This window comes from Copadichromis virginalis, linkage group LG4, assembly GCF_057382275.1.
Source record: "Copadichromis virginalis isolate Kocher_CV1m ecotype Utaka linkage group LG4, C_Virginalis_male_GT1.1, whole genome shotgun sequence".
In the NCBI taxonomy this organism is placed as follows: Eukaryota; Metazoa; Chordata; class Actinopteri; order Cichliformes; family Cichlidae; genus Copadichromis; species Copadichromis virginalis.
The window spans coordinates 5,198,585-5,213,398 of NC_140621.1; the positions used below are offsets into that span (position 1 = coordinate 5,198,585).

The following is a 14,814-nucleotide window of genomic DNA, read 5'->3' on the forward strand; positions in this document are numbered from 1 at the left end:
ACATTTGGTGGTAAATGCAGTGAGCTGTTCTGAAAAACAGGATCCATTGTGGTTGCAGTATCATTTGCATGGTTCAAATGTGCTGCATGCAGATGAAACAGAAAATGTCAGTGAAATGTGTTTCTCCCTTTTAATTCATTTTTCCTCATGGGTGAACATTAAAGAAATCATATGTTACATTCATATGTGAATCCAGGAACTTGCTGTTTATGTAATATTGTGAGGATTATTAATGTCTGATAACAAACAAAGTGTTTTATGAAGTTAATTTTATTTTCATGCAATACAATGTGATTTTTATGAGATATTCAGAATCTTTGATGCAGTTGTTAACATATATTATAAGCACATAAGCTGATAAAATCAGATATACCAGTGTTAAGCTAGTGCTGTATCAACAGTCTGATGAGGATCCCACCCCCATCAGACTGTTTTTCGTTAACTACACCCCCTCAGTCACTGTACACAAGTGTCCAGCCCCTGAACTCTTAAGAGGTTTTTTCAAAACTCAGGCTGTTTGATTTCGTGGCTCCTTAATGTCTTGGATATTTATGCTGAATAAATGAGATAAGAGTGAAACTTTAGAAGGAAGAAATGGTAAGACATGGATCATTTCTATACTGTAGCCAGTGGTTAAATATCATAGTTTTGTTCATTCTGTTACCATTAACACAACAATAAAATTTCAATGACATATGACATAAATATACATAAATAAATGTAAATGTGAATTCAGTTAATTATGATATTAATTATAATGTTAATTTATTTTCATCTCTTATATGACTACTCCTGATTTCTGTCCAAAGAAATAAAAAGTATATAAATAAGAGTTTTGTTGTAGATATCATCCACATGAAAGTTAACACTAAAAGAAAAAGGGAAACATTTGTGCAGACAAGGGCAGATGATTATATATTATATTTAGTTTGATTAATATTTTCTTCAGTGCCACATGCCAACATAATGGAGCAGTTTCCAGGGGGGTTATGACCCCCCCAATAATCAGACCCAACCAATATAACCCCCCCAGTAAAATTATGAATTATCTTGCATAAATAGGCTGTTGATTTTCTTTACTCGTTTCAGCTATTACCAGCAAAACAGTTGCATGTTTAATCATCTGGCAATTTAAAAAGATTTATTTATTTATTTAGACAGAGATCTTGACCCCACCAATGTTCAGCACAAAGTTACGTGCCTTTTAGTGAAACTATATAAATTTGATACATCAAAGGCAAAAGACAAAGTGTAGTCATTTTGTTGCGCTGTGAATATTTTTTATATAAATGTAAGGGGAGTTAAAATGTCAGGATTTTTAGATGTTCGAACATTGTCTCAGATTTCAGTGTGTGAAAAAGTGCTTTTCAAGTTGGTTGATGCACCATTTTTTAAGAATATGTGTATTAAGTATTGATATATGAAGCAATCACTCTTGTGTCCAAATTTATTACTGCAAAATTTTTATGTAAATGCATTGGGTATGCCAGATATTGACTCTCCCTATACCAGATGCTGACTTTGCATCTTTAGTACTAAAATAAATAAAAATAATCTGCCACCTGACAGCTGTTGGGGGCAGGAGCATTAGAACTGCAATCTTTGCCCTTAGGTCCTTTGCTAGCAAACTGTCTACAACGTGAGTTTGTGTGTGTGTATGTCCGCAGATGTCATTGAGTAGCACAAGGCTCCAGCTGGTGGCTGTTACTCTGATCATCCTGATGGTTTTCTATGTCATATATTTCTCTAACGTTAATGAAAATCTGTTCAAGTTTTCCAGCGCAACAAAACTAAGGTAATAATTTGTATGTGTGTGTGTGTGTGTGTGTAAATCCCTCCTCTTGTATATTTGGCAGTGTTTGAAAGTGTTTTCATTAAATTGCCTTTAACACACACCACACGCACATGTAGAGTGCTTTGTATGACCACTTTGTGTGTTTTTGTTGCTGACCAGAGGTGAAACTGCATTTTATTTGAGGAAAGTTGGTATACTTCTATCCAGATGAAGCAACAGTCTTGTTACCCTTAATGCATCATTAAAATACTTTTTAGACTAGTCTCCCAAATTCCCATAAAATCTGAACTACTTGATTTAAATGACAATGTGATATAGAAGAGAATTTTGACCCTTTAGGAGTTCTGTATTTCCTTTGTTCTTCAGGTCAGTTTCTCCTAGGAACTTTTCATTGGCTCATCAATGTACCTGCCCTAAAGGCTCAGAACTTCTTAAAGATTATATAGCCAAGGATCAATACGAAGAGCTTGTTAAACGGCGAGCTAAGGACCTCCAACAGTACAAAACCAGGTAGAGGGTGGATGAATGAATGTTGTGTACTTTAACAGTAATGCAATGGCATTTGTAACTGAACATAATCAATTGGTATCTTTGTAAACTGTAATTAATGTAGACACATTTGGCATTAAATATTACGCTTTGGGAGTGAGAATGTGTTGCACTTCAACAGCAGAGTTGCTTCGCTTGGTGCAGTCGTGCAGTCTGTCAGCGTTAATCAGAATCAGAATCAGAATGGGGTTTATTGCCAAATGTTGAGCAGGTTTACAACATTAGGAAATTGCTGCGGTGCTTCAGTGCAAACATAGTGTCATAAATAGCACTTAAATAGACATGGAAAAAAATAAAAGTAGGGATAAGAATTAATGCTGACAGCACTAGTAAAAAGGTGATACCTGTTTCTATATCTACCCACATTTCATCTCTTCATCAGGATGGTGTCTGCTGAACTATCCAGACTGCTGTTTGCTTCGCCTAACTCTCCTCTGCAGTATCCTATTCAAGGTTATATAGTACAGCCTTTGACCTCTACTCTCATACCAGGTATGCCAAGCCTAATACAGTGGGGCAAAAAAGTATTTAGTCAGCCACCGATTGTGCAAGTTCCCCCACTTAAAATGATGACAGAGGTCAGTAATTTGCACCAGAGGTACACGTCAACTGTGAGAGACAGAATGTGAAAAAAAAATCCATGAATCCACATGGTAGGATTTGTAAAGAATTTATTCGTAAATCAGGGTGGAAAATAAGTATTTGGTCAATAACAAAAATACAACTCAATACTTTGTAACATAACCTTTGTTGGCAATAACAGAGGTCAAACGTTTACTATAGGTCTTTACCAGGTTTGCACACACAGTAGCTGGTATTTTGGCCCATTCCTCCATGCAGATCTTCTCGAGAGCAGTGATGTTTTGGGGCTGTCGCCGAGCAACACGGACTTTCAACTCCCGCCACAGATTTTCTATGGGGTTGAGGTCTGGAGACTGGCTAGGCCACTCCAGGACTTTCAAATGCTTCTTACGGAGCCACTCCTTTGTTGCCCGGGCGGTGTGTTTTGGATCATTGTCATGTTGGAAGACCCAGCCTCGTTTCATCTTCAAAGTTCTCACTGATGGAAGGAGGTTTTGGCTCAAAATCTCACGATACATGGCCCCATTCATTCTGTCCTTAACACGGATCAGTCACCCTGTCCCCTTGGCAGAAAAACAGCCCCATAGCATGATGTTTCCACCCCCATGCTTCACAGTAGGTATGGTGTTCTTGGGATGCAACTCAGTATTCTTCTTCCTCCAAACACGACGAGTTGAGTTTATACCAAAAAGTTCTACTTTGGTTTCATCTGACCACATGACATTCTCCCAATCCTCTGCTGTATCATCCATGTGCTCTCTGGCAAACTTCAGACGGGCCTGGACATGCACTGGCTTCAGCAGCGGAACACGTCTGGCACTGCGGGATTTGATTCCCTGCCGTTGTAGTGTGTTACTGATGGTGACCTTTGTTACTTTGGTCCCAGCTCTCTGCAGGTCATTCACCAGGTCCCCCCGTGTGGTTCTGGGATCTTTGCTCACCGTTCTCATGATCATTTTGACCCCACGGGATGAGATCTTGCGTGGAGCCCCAGATCGAGGGAGATTATCAGTGGTCTTGTATGTCTTCCATTTTCTGATGATTGCTCCCACAGTTGATTTCTTCACACCAAGCTGCTTGCCTATTGTAGATTCACTCTTCCCAGTCTGGTGCAGGTCTACAATACTTTTCCTGGTGTCCTTCGAAAGCTCTTTGGTCTTGGCCATGGCGGAGTTTGGAGTCTGACTGTTTGAGGCTGTGGACAGGTGTCTTTTATACAGATGATGAGTTCAAACAGGTGCCATTCATACAGGTAACGAGTGGGGGACAGAAAAGCGTCTTACAGAAGACGTTACAGGTCTGTGAGAGCCAGAGATTTTTCTTATTTGAGGTGACCAAATACTTATTTTCCACCCTAATTTACGAATAAATTCTTTACAAATCCTACCATGTGAATTCATGGATTTTTTTTTTCACATTCTGTCTCTCACAGTTGAAGTGTACCTCTGGTGCAAATTACTGACCTCTGTCATCATTTTAAGTGGGGGAACTTGCACAATCGGTGGCTGACTAAATACTTTTTTGCCCCACTGTATATGCAACAGACAAGTTTACCAGTGGTCTGTATTGTTGTGTATGTGCTGTATATTCTGTTGTGGAAGTTTTCCATTTAAATAAAGCCTGCAGACGAGCGGTAGCTAACATTCTTTAATCAAAACACACAAAGAACAGACAACCAAGCTTGTGGAGAGCCTACATGACCGCGGGACAGACGGTCAGCAGAGTCTCTCTGAGCCTAACATGGCTCTCAGTTAAATACCTTCTCCAGGAACAAAAGAAAGTACACAGCTGCTTCACACCTTAAGGTTCACACTCCCTTGCTACCTCCCAGAGTCCTCGAAGAGACAAAAGACTCTTCCTGTGGAGTTGTCTGCTTCCCCCAACTTCCTTACTAGACCCCCACCATCTGTCTTACAGTATGGGTGTGGAACATGTTTAAATCTAGTGGCACCAAGGCATCATACAATAAAATAATGTGATTAATACATAAGTAAAAGAAATTCCTATACAATCCCTTTCTAGTTTATTAGAAAAATGGTTAATAAATGTTGATCTGAGACTAAATTTGGTGGTATTTCTCAGATTATTAAGTAAACTTTAATACCTCTGAATTAGAGTCATTAGTGAGTCAAATTAACATGCAATTTCAGGAATTTTCCACGTTTAAAACATAATTAAAAGATAATTAACCAAGAGTGATAATGACCAGCAAACTTATACCTCAGCAAATGAGATGGCAAAATTAAATCTGTATTACAGCCAACATATTCACAGACAAGACAGTTGCATGGGGGTTTTAAGTAATTCATGTTGATCATTTATGCTTCAAAAACGTGTCATGGAGTCTTCCCATAAAAGGACAATGTAAAAGTAATGTCATTTTAATTTCAGGTTTAGGGCTGCATGCAGAAAACAGAAGCAGCTACAAGGTTGGTGTTTCTCCCTCACAGCTAATATGAACTGTACAGGTTGGCTGGTTCATACAAGATGCCTCCTGAACATATACATTTCAAACATTAAGGGCCCTGATTCCCTGATTTTGTGATCAATGTGTGGGGCTGACTTTAATTCAGCTTTAGGATAAATGAAAGAAAAAACACAAACCTCATTTATGGTCTGATGTACAGTATAAACTAGCATCTTTCTTTCCATCTTCAATAGGTATTCCAATGTTACACTGACATAGCATAATTTCATACACAGTTTATTTTTTTTGTAGACGACTGTATAGGATATTCTGGGGTAGGCATGGATATCAATAAAGTATCCATTATTATTATTATTATTATTATTATTATTATATTCTGAGTGCTTTTTAAATTTATTCAGGCCTTTCTTTTGTAGGTATCTTTAAGTGTGTCTAAAGGCATCCTGACCACAAATATTACACCTGAACAGACAATCATCAAAGGTGAGATTTAGTAAATAAGTGACTATATTGTAGGGGGCATTTTTGTTGGATTGGTTTTTGGACCACACGCCAGATTAGCAGCAAGGGTCAGAACTTTTCAGCCATGTGGAGAAGAAAAACAATCTCTTACAAATATGAAATATAAAACATTTACAGCAGTCTTGTCATGGGCTTTGTCTGGGACCCAGCATTTTCTCTTCATTTTGCATTATTGATATGTACTGTAGAAGACATGCTAAGTTCTTGTTGTTTCTATCATTAGTTTGGATTGAGTTGTTTTGTATTTTGAAATTCTTTAGTCCTTGTTTATCTAGATCCTGTTGTGTCATCACCCCTTATGTTCCAGTCTCAGTGTTGGGAAGGTTACTTTTAAAATGTATTCCATTACAGAATACAGATTACATGCCCCAAAATGTATTCTGTAACGTATTCCGTTACGTTACTCAATGACAGTAACGTATTCTGAATACTTTGGATTACTTAATATATTATCATGCTTTTTACAACAACGTGAATGTACTATTGCTGTGTGATTTATTACTATTACTGAAAGTCCGCGACTCCGAACTGTAGTAAAGGGACCTCTGACTAATACGGCGGGGTCCCTGTCGGTCGTAGCCGAAAAATAGCTTTACTTTGTTGGGGGGGTCAACTTTTCTTGCGAGAGACAGAGAGAGGCGTTGAAAGGCTGCTCCAACGGAACTTATTGTTTCGGAGGAAAACACGAACACGGTGTACAGTCGAGTCTTAATAGCTTACTTACAACTGGGCTCGTCAGGCACTCTTCTTGGCTGAAGTGGTTATTATTATATTTACATGCTTCCAGCTCCCGTTTTTGCTCGATGACAACTCGTACTTTGCCTTTTTCTCCCTCCCTCGCTCACAGACACATTAACGTGTATGGCAGTCTGTAGCACCCTCAAGGATTGACGTACGCACGATGTAGTTATAAAACAGGGTTTATTCTGGTCTTGGCAACCCATGAGAACTGCTCACGGACATAAACAATAAAACAAAAACATCACATCAAAATGCGCTCTTGTACGTAATGTCAATCAATCAAAAAATCCTTAATTACAGAAAATAAACCATTTAAAATACACAAACCTCGTGAGCTGACATCCAGGAGGTGCTAAATAGTCCTTTATGGCCTTATTGCCTTATCTTCCATCTTCTTCATCAATTATTTCACTCTTTAAACAATATTTTCTCCATGTGTGGAGCTAACTGTGAGTTGCAGCATGCAGACACCATGTGCGCTAGCAAAAGAAAAGTGGCTGGGTGGAGACCCAAACAGCAAAGCTGTACCCTACACAGTTCACCACCAGAGGGCGCAAAGGAACAAAATCCAGACATACAGCTTAACAAATATCAAATGCAACAAACATCAAATGCAAAAGACTGTTACACTCCCACCAATCACTTGTGATTAAAAACTATGAACCTATGAACTAATGAACGGCTTTTGAATGAACTATCGTGAATTATCCTTTAAGCAGAGTGCGGTGGAGAATCGTTTTCCGCTTCCATCAGAATGACTGTCTTCTGAATGGGTCTTTCCAGGTGCACAGGTTTGGAGGTACGTTTTCCTGCTCTATCCAGGGTTGGATCACTCAGCAGCAATTTCACCTTCCTCACTTTTCCATCCTTTCCAGGATACACTTCAATGATCCTTGCCAACTTCCACTGGTTGCATGGAGTTATCTCATCCTTCAGGAGGACAACATCATTGATCTTAGCATTTCTGTGCTCTTTGGTCCACTTCTGTCTGCCTTGAAGATTTAACAAATACTCCTTTTTCCACCTTGTCCAGAAAGTGTTGGCAAGTAGTTGAACACGACGCCACCTCTTACGGAGATAAAGATCTTCTTTCACAAACCTTCCTGGAGGTGGAGAGATGATTGTGGACTTCATGGTTAGTATGTGATTCGGTGTTAAAGGTTCTGGGTTTGATGGATCACATAGTTGGTCAGTAGTCAATGGTCTGCTATTAATCACTGCCATGACTTCATACAGGAATATCCTCAGAGAGGAGCTGTCGAGTTGTTTGGCTGATTGTTCCAGAATGGACATGAGAACACTTCTTATGGTGCGAATTTGTCTTTCCCAGACACCACCCATATGACTAGACGCTGGGGTGTTCATGAGAAACTCACAGTCCAGTTTCCCTAGCTTGGCTTGATCCATTTCCTTAAATGCTCCAATAAACTCATTTCTAGCGCCGACAAAATTCGTGCCTTGATCGCATCTTATCTGGCGAACTGTACCTCTGATGGCCATGAATGCACGTAAGGAGTTGATGAGGGAATCTGTAGAGAGATCGTCAAGCATTTCAAGATGCACTGCTCTGGAGCACATGCAAGTGATTAGCAAGCCATAACGCTTTAGCTCCTTGCGGCCTTCTTTGACATAAAAAGGACCAAAGCAGTCCATCCCACAGTAGGTGAATGGCGGTGTGGTCTCCATCCGATCCTCTGGGAGGTCTGCCATCTTCTGCTGCTCTGTGCGCCTTCTGAACCTTCTGCATTTTACACATTTATAGATGTAAGATGACACAATCTTGCTGCATCCAAGAATCCAGAATCCATTAGCTCGAAGTTCATTCATGGTGATCCCTCGTCCTTGATGGTATGTCTTCTCGTGATAATGTTTGACCAGTAATGCCGACACGTGACTGTCTCTTGGCAGGATCGCAGGATGCTTGACATTGGGGTGCAAAGCTGCATGTGTTAAGCGTCCGCCTACCCGAAGAATGCCTTGGTCATCAAGAAATGGACATAACTTGTGTAACTTGCTAACCTTGTCTTTCATCTGCATCACATCATGATGTTGCAAGGTTCTTATTTGCTGAGCAAAGGCTGTTTCTTGAACCATCTTTATGATTGTTAACTCTGCTTCCTTTCTCTCTTGTAGGCTACTGATGTCGTGTGATCTACTCTTGTGATGCTTTGCTTCTTTCACATAGCGCTTGAGTCTAGCAACTGCCTTAATCATCCTCGACCAGTGGGAAAACTTGTGTAAGCGATCTAACAGTGACCTTTGTTCCTCCCCTTGTATCTTGTGGACTTGAACCTTCTTAACCTCCGGGTCACTGGTTGATAACTCTCCCACCTTAATTTCTCCACTGGGTATGACCTTCTGCCAAAGGAGGTCTGGGCCTTTGAACCAGTTTGATGCTACAAGTTGTTCTGCTGTGAGACCTCTTGAGGCGTGGTCCGCCGGATTATCTTCGGAAGGTACATACCTCCATTGGGTTGAATCTGTACTTTGTTTGATGCGTTCCACTCGGTTTGCAACAAACACATGAAATCTTCTGGCTTCATTGCTGAGGTATCCGAGTACCACCTTCGAGTCAGTCCAATACCTTTCTTCTGAAATTTCCATTTCCAATTCCTTTTTCAGCATGTCACCAGTGCGCACAGCAACAACGGCCGCCGACAACTCAAGCCGAGGTATAGTTGTGACTTTGGTTGGTGGAACTCTTGATCTTCCCATCACCAATGGGCAGTGGACTTCACCAGTTGTGCTTACTGCTCTGAGGTAAGTGCACATTCCATATCCAGATGCACTTGCATCAGAAAAATGATGAAGTTCGTAGTGGTGTGCCTTGAAGTTCGAAGGAATGTAGCATCTGTGAACCTTTACGTCCGCAAGGTTTCCCAGGTCACGCAACCAATACTCCCACTGAGGTCGAAGTCTGTCAGGTAAGTTATCATCCCAACTGAGTTTATCTCGACACATTTGTTGCAAGATCTGCTTTCCCAGCAGAATGAAAGGTGACACAAACCCAAGTGGATCGAACACAGAGGCGACTGTGGCCAATACTCCTCTTCTGGTGAGCGGTTTTTCCTTAACAACTACTCTGAACTGAAATTGATCTGATGCCACACACCATTGTACGCCAAGTGCTCTTTCCATATGTACTTCACCGAGTGCCATATCTAGCTCTTTGGGAGCTGCAGCGCATTCTTCTTTCGGAAGCGAAGCTAGAACTTTGGTGCTGTTTGAGATGAACTTGTGCAACCGAAGTTTGCCCATGCTGCAGAGTTTGCGTGCTTCATTAACCAGCTGTATTGCCTGATCTTCAGTGTCAACACTTGCTAGTCCGTCATCAACATAGAAGTTGGTGAACTTGATGGTTTCTTCATTAAAACTTCCTTCCCCTTCAGCTGCAAGATGCTTGAGGCCATAGTTGGCGCAACCTGGAGAAGATGCTGCTCCAAATAGGTGTACCTTCATCCTGTAGACAGTGAATGGAGTTTCAAGGTCACCGTTCTCCCACCACAAGAACCGTAGGTAATCTTGGTCACAAGCATGCACATGGAATTGGTGGAACATGCGTTCGATGTCACACATGAAAGCCACTGGGCCTCTTCGGAAGCGACACAAGACTCCGAGCAAGGTGTTTGTTAGCTCTGGACCAGTGAGGAGATGGTCATTTAAGGAAGCGCCTTGGAACTTGGCAGAGGCATCAAAGACGACACGAATCTTTCCGGGTTTTTGTGGATGATACACACCATGGTGTGGGATGTACCAAACTGGTGTCTTATCAATGTCTTGCTCTGTGACCCTTTCAGCATCTCCATGGGCTAGGATCTCATCCATGAATTTCTTATAGTCCATGTAGTACTGCTTGTTACTCTTGAGCCTTTTTTCTAAACATTTGAGGCGATGAATAGCACATGCCTTGTTGTTTGGCAGGTTCGGCCTTTCACTCTTAAATGGGAGTGGCATTTCAAAATGACCATCCTCCTTGTGCCTAATGCCGGCTTTCATCTTTGTTAAAAATTTGAGATCTTCTTGAGAGACCTTTGTGTCTTCTGGTGCTTTCTCAACAAAGTCAGACTCCAACATCTTTAGGACCTCTGTGGGAGAGATCATTTCCTTTATTTGAGTTCTGTAGACATAGTGAACCTTGTTGGTGAGATTTGAAGAGGGATTAATGTCAGGCACCACTTCCTTCACAATGACTTGGTGACTTATTCCGAAGGCGTCTCCATAATCGAGACATGGATTGCCATAACCCACAATACTCCATCCCAGATCAGTTCTTTGTGCAAACGGCTGATTTTCCTTTCCAGACACAACCTCACGAGGAACAAGTGCTTGGGGGCAGTTGTACCCAATCAGCAGACCAACATCACAGCTTTGTAGTGGAGCGATCTCACTTGCAATGCACTCAAGGTGAGACCATGCCTTAGCTGTTGCAGGCGATGGAATGTGATCTCGGTTTGCGGGAATAAAGTCTCTGGCATACGTCACTGGTAGGGAAATGGTCTTATTTGAGTAGAACCCTCTGACTTGTAGACCTGAGAGCTTGCGACAGGACACAACTGTGTTTCTTGAAGACATGGTAGTGAGCTTTAGCTGAGTCGATTCACCTTTGATATGCAGAGCTTGTGCCGTTTCTTCAAGAATAAAGGTCGTATCGCTCTGTGTATCAAGGAGCGCGTACACAAGAATTTCATGCTCTGGCTCACCTTTGGTTGACACCCATACTGGAATAATGGAAGATGTGTGAGTGTCGTCAACATTCTGCGTGACTCTGTTAGAAGTTGCTTCACTTGTTGTTGGTGTGACACTGTTGTCTTGTGAGACATCTGCGTTCGTTTGTCTTGTCCTGCCACTGTTCTTATGTGGATTTCTCCTTGTTCTTTCTTCCTTCGTGCGATTGTCATGAAGACATGTTGGATGTCTTTTATTACATGTGTCTCAGGTTTCTCTCCCTTCACAATCCTTGGAGCGATGACCAGAGTTCAGACAGCCAAAACATAACTTCTTGTCTTGAACAAACTTTAGTCTCTCAACAATGCTCTCATTTATGAACCTTCTACACTTAAGTAGGCTGTGACCCGACCTTTCACAGTACACACAACTAGCACTAACAGTCCTTTCATTTGAGTTAGTTGCTAGCACCTTTGCTCCATTGCCTCTGTTCCTTGTGGTTTTTGCCCCTTCAGTATCACTTGGCTTCAGAGCAAAGAGAGATGTTATGGGATTACAGGCAATTTTGGCTTCCCGTGAGATGAAATCTACAAATTGGCTGAAGCTTGGAAAGGTGTGAGTCTCTTCTTGCACTTCTGTAACCTTTCTGTTCAACCTTGAAGTAAGCCAATCTGGAAGTTTTGCGAGCATTTTTTGGTTTTCATTGCAGTCATTGAGCACTTCAAGCCCCTTCATTTGCGACATGGCTGTCTTACAGCAGCAAAGGAAGTCAGCAAATGCTTGAAGTTCCATACTGCCTTTAGAGCTTATCTTAGGCCATGCGTCAAGTTTGTCTCTGAAGGCCTTTGCTACTAGGAAGGGATTGCCATACCTCTCTTCGAGAACTGTCCATGCTGCATAGTATGCAGACTCTGTGCCAAGCGGGAAGTAGCCTTCTATTGCCTTCCTTGCAGGTCCACTTACATATTTCCTCAGATAATAAGTCTTCTCTTCAGTTGGTATATTTTTCCTGTCAATCAGAGTCTGAAAGGAAATTTTCCAATCATTATATCTGATAGGGTCGCCACTGAATATTGTTGGCTCTGGTACCGGAAGACGACTTGCATTAAGAGACACTGCAAATGCCTTGACCAGATCTTCTGTGTTCACCTCTCGGAGCGGTGTCACATTTCGTGGCGAGGAACACCGTTTCATATGCTGGTCATTGTTTTCAGACTTGACTTCATTTTTCTTATCAGATCTGTGGTGAAGTAGGTTGTATATTTCTTCATCTGAACATTCACTTTGTTCATACACCCGCTGTCGAGCCTTTGCTGCATTCAGCTTTTTTACAGTCTCAAGTCGCTCTACTTCTCTGCGCTTAGCTTCTAGAGCCTTTTGTCTTTGTGCTATTTCTGCTTCTTGCCTTTCAATTTCCTTCATATGGATTTCTTGTTCAAGCAGAACTTGGAGAGCAGCCTCATTTGCTGCAACTTCAGCAGCTGCATCTTGTCTTTTAGCCGAGAGCCGGCTGGAGTGTCTAGAGGAAACCCTCGAATGAGAAGAGAGCTTAGTGTGGTGTGACTTAACACTCATCCTGTCTGAGGCTTCTAACTTAGGCATAGACTCAGTCTCCTTCCATTTTTCATCCCTTTGACTTTTCACATCTGAGGCTACGGATTTAGATGAAGACTCAGTGTCCTTCCAAAGTTCTTCATCTCTTTGAACCTCCGCACTACTTGGGCTTGGACACTTTCTTACAGATTCAATAATTGTCTTTGTTATGGCTTCACACGTATCCATCCTTCGTCTTGTGTCACTATCTGGAGATTCAATACGTCTCAAGTCATCATAGGCTGCATTCACATCCTTAGAAGCACTCAAAACCTTGGAAACATGTTCTTGTAGCAGATCCTTTGAGCATTGACCATCTATAGCTCTTTTGGCATCCTTAATGACAACCTTCCACTTCTCATAGTGCACACTGAAACGATGTGCAGCCTTCTTTATGTGCTCACCGTACAGTTCTTTGCCCTTTTCCGTCAATGTACGGACTCGTTGGCTCTGTCGTGCTCTTTGTGAGGTAGTAGAAACATCATCAGCTGTGCCTTCAACTGCTTGTAGTTGCTCATCTGCAGAGAGTTGTTCCACATCACCCTTTTCACTGACTTCTGGATTAGCCTCAAACTCTGCCATCGTTGGAGGGGTTTGGGTTTTTTGTGTATCTTACTTAGACTCAATGTAAAGGTGCAGCAGCTTAAATTTGATTTGGTAGTTGAGGAGCAAATGAATATTAATCTACATTTACTGTTACAACTTTAAAGCACAGTAATTACTATTACTCCTTAAACATCACTTAACGTGTATACTTAAGTCACATTACATATCTTGTCCAAGCCAGTAATACTGTTTCATACAGCAACTGCTGAAGCCCACCATATGCACAATACACAGGTTACTCATCACAACATTAACTTAACACTGTATGAATATCAGTCACTTGAACAGCAGAAATGTAAACAATGAGAAAGAAAGAAAAAAAGAAGAAATATTCCAGTCCTTTGTTCATTTATAAAAGGAAACTTATCTTAATTATTTTTACAGTCCTTTTCCTTTTTATTTCTCTTTCTTTTGGTTAATTATATTCAGTCCTTTAATTGAGGCAACACTTATTTTCGGGGCACCTGACTTTCCTGCGGGGCTGCGTCCTTCATCTACCCGTGCAGAGCGGAGTTCTCACTGTAGCACCCTCAAGGATTGACGTACGCACGATGTAGTTATAAAACAGGGTTTATTCTGGTCTTGGCAACCCGTGAGAACTGCTCACGGACAAAACAATAAAACAAAAACATCACATCAAAATGCGCTCTTGTACGTAATGTCAATCAATCAAAAAATCCTTAATTACAGAAAATAAACCATTTAAAATACACAAACCTCGTGAGCTGACATCCAGGAGGTGCTAAATAGTCCTTTATGGCCTTATTGCCTTATCTTCCATCTTCTTCATCAATTATTTCACTCTTTAAACAATATTTTCTCCATGTGTGGAGCTAACTGTGAGTTGCAGCATGCAGACACCATGTGCGCTAGCAAAAGAAAAGTGGCTGGGTGGAGACCCAAACAGCAAAGCTGTACCCTACACAGTTCACCACCAGAGGGCGCAAAGGAACAAAATCCAGACATACAGCTTAACAAATATCAAATGCAACAAACATCAAATGCAACAAACATCAAATGCAAAAGACCGTTACACAGTCCATTCTCCCTGCAGCACGGACTACACTGCCCATGATGCTACATTCTTTAGAGCCATGCTTGTAGCATTCTGCCTGTTAGCTTAGCACAACAACAACAACAACAACAAAAGGCGCTCTCTCACCCAGGAAACACACGGTCGCAGAGAGAGAGAGAGCGTCGCCCTGTAACCATGGCAACCGTAACGCTGCCGCCTGGAACAACAGAACGTAGCTGTCAAACAAAACCCAAACAGTCCTGACCCGCGACAAAATGAAACAGGAAAGTACCGCAGTGTAATCCATTTATTTCAACA

The 14,814-nt window shown here is 41.4% G+C and overlaps 1 protein-coding gene and 1 pseudogene across 2 annotated transcripts in view; one reads left to right on the forward strand and one right to left on the reverse strand.

The window, feature by feature from the left end:
• The first annotated feature begins 491 nt into the window (after positions 1 to 491).
• Positions 492 to 14,814, forward strand: part of LOC146710643 (beta-1,4 N-acetylgalactosaminyltransferase 2-like) — a 36,111-nt gene continuing 21,788 nt past the window's right edge. For both annotated transcript variants that reach the window (XM_085453243.1, XM_085453244.1), the window contains exons 1-6: positions 492 to 597; positions 1,668 to 1,795; positions 2,162 to 2,305; positions 2,727 to 2,836; positions 5,318 to 5,355; positions 5,771 to 5,837. In XM_085453243.1, coding sequence (XP_085309369.1) covers positions 595 to 597; positions 1,668 to 1,795; positions 2,162 to 2,305; positions 2,727 to 2,836; positions 5,318 to 5,355; positions 5,771 to 5,837 — 490 coding nt within the window. In that variant the 5' untranslated portion in view covers positions 492 to 594. The remainder of the gene's footprint in view (positions 598 to 1,667; positions 1,796 to 2,161; positions 2,306 to 2,726; positions 2,837 to 5,317; positions 5,356 to 5,770; positions 5,838 to 14,814) is intronic.
• LOC146710644 (uncharacterized) lies at positions 12,328 to 13,457 on the reverse strand (annotated as a pseudogene).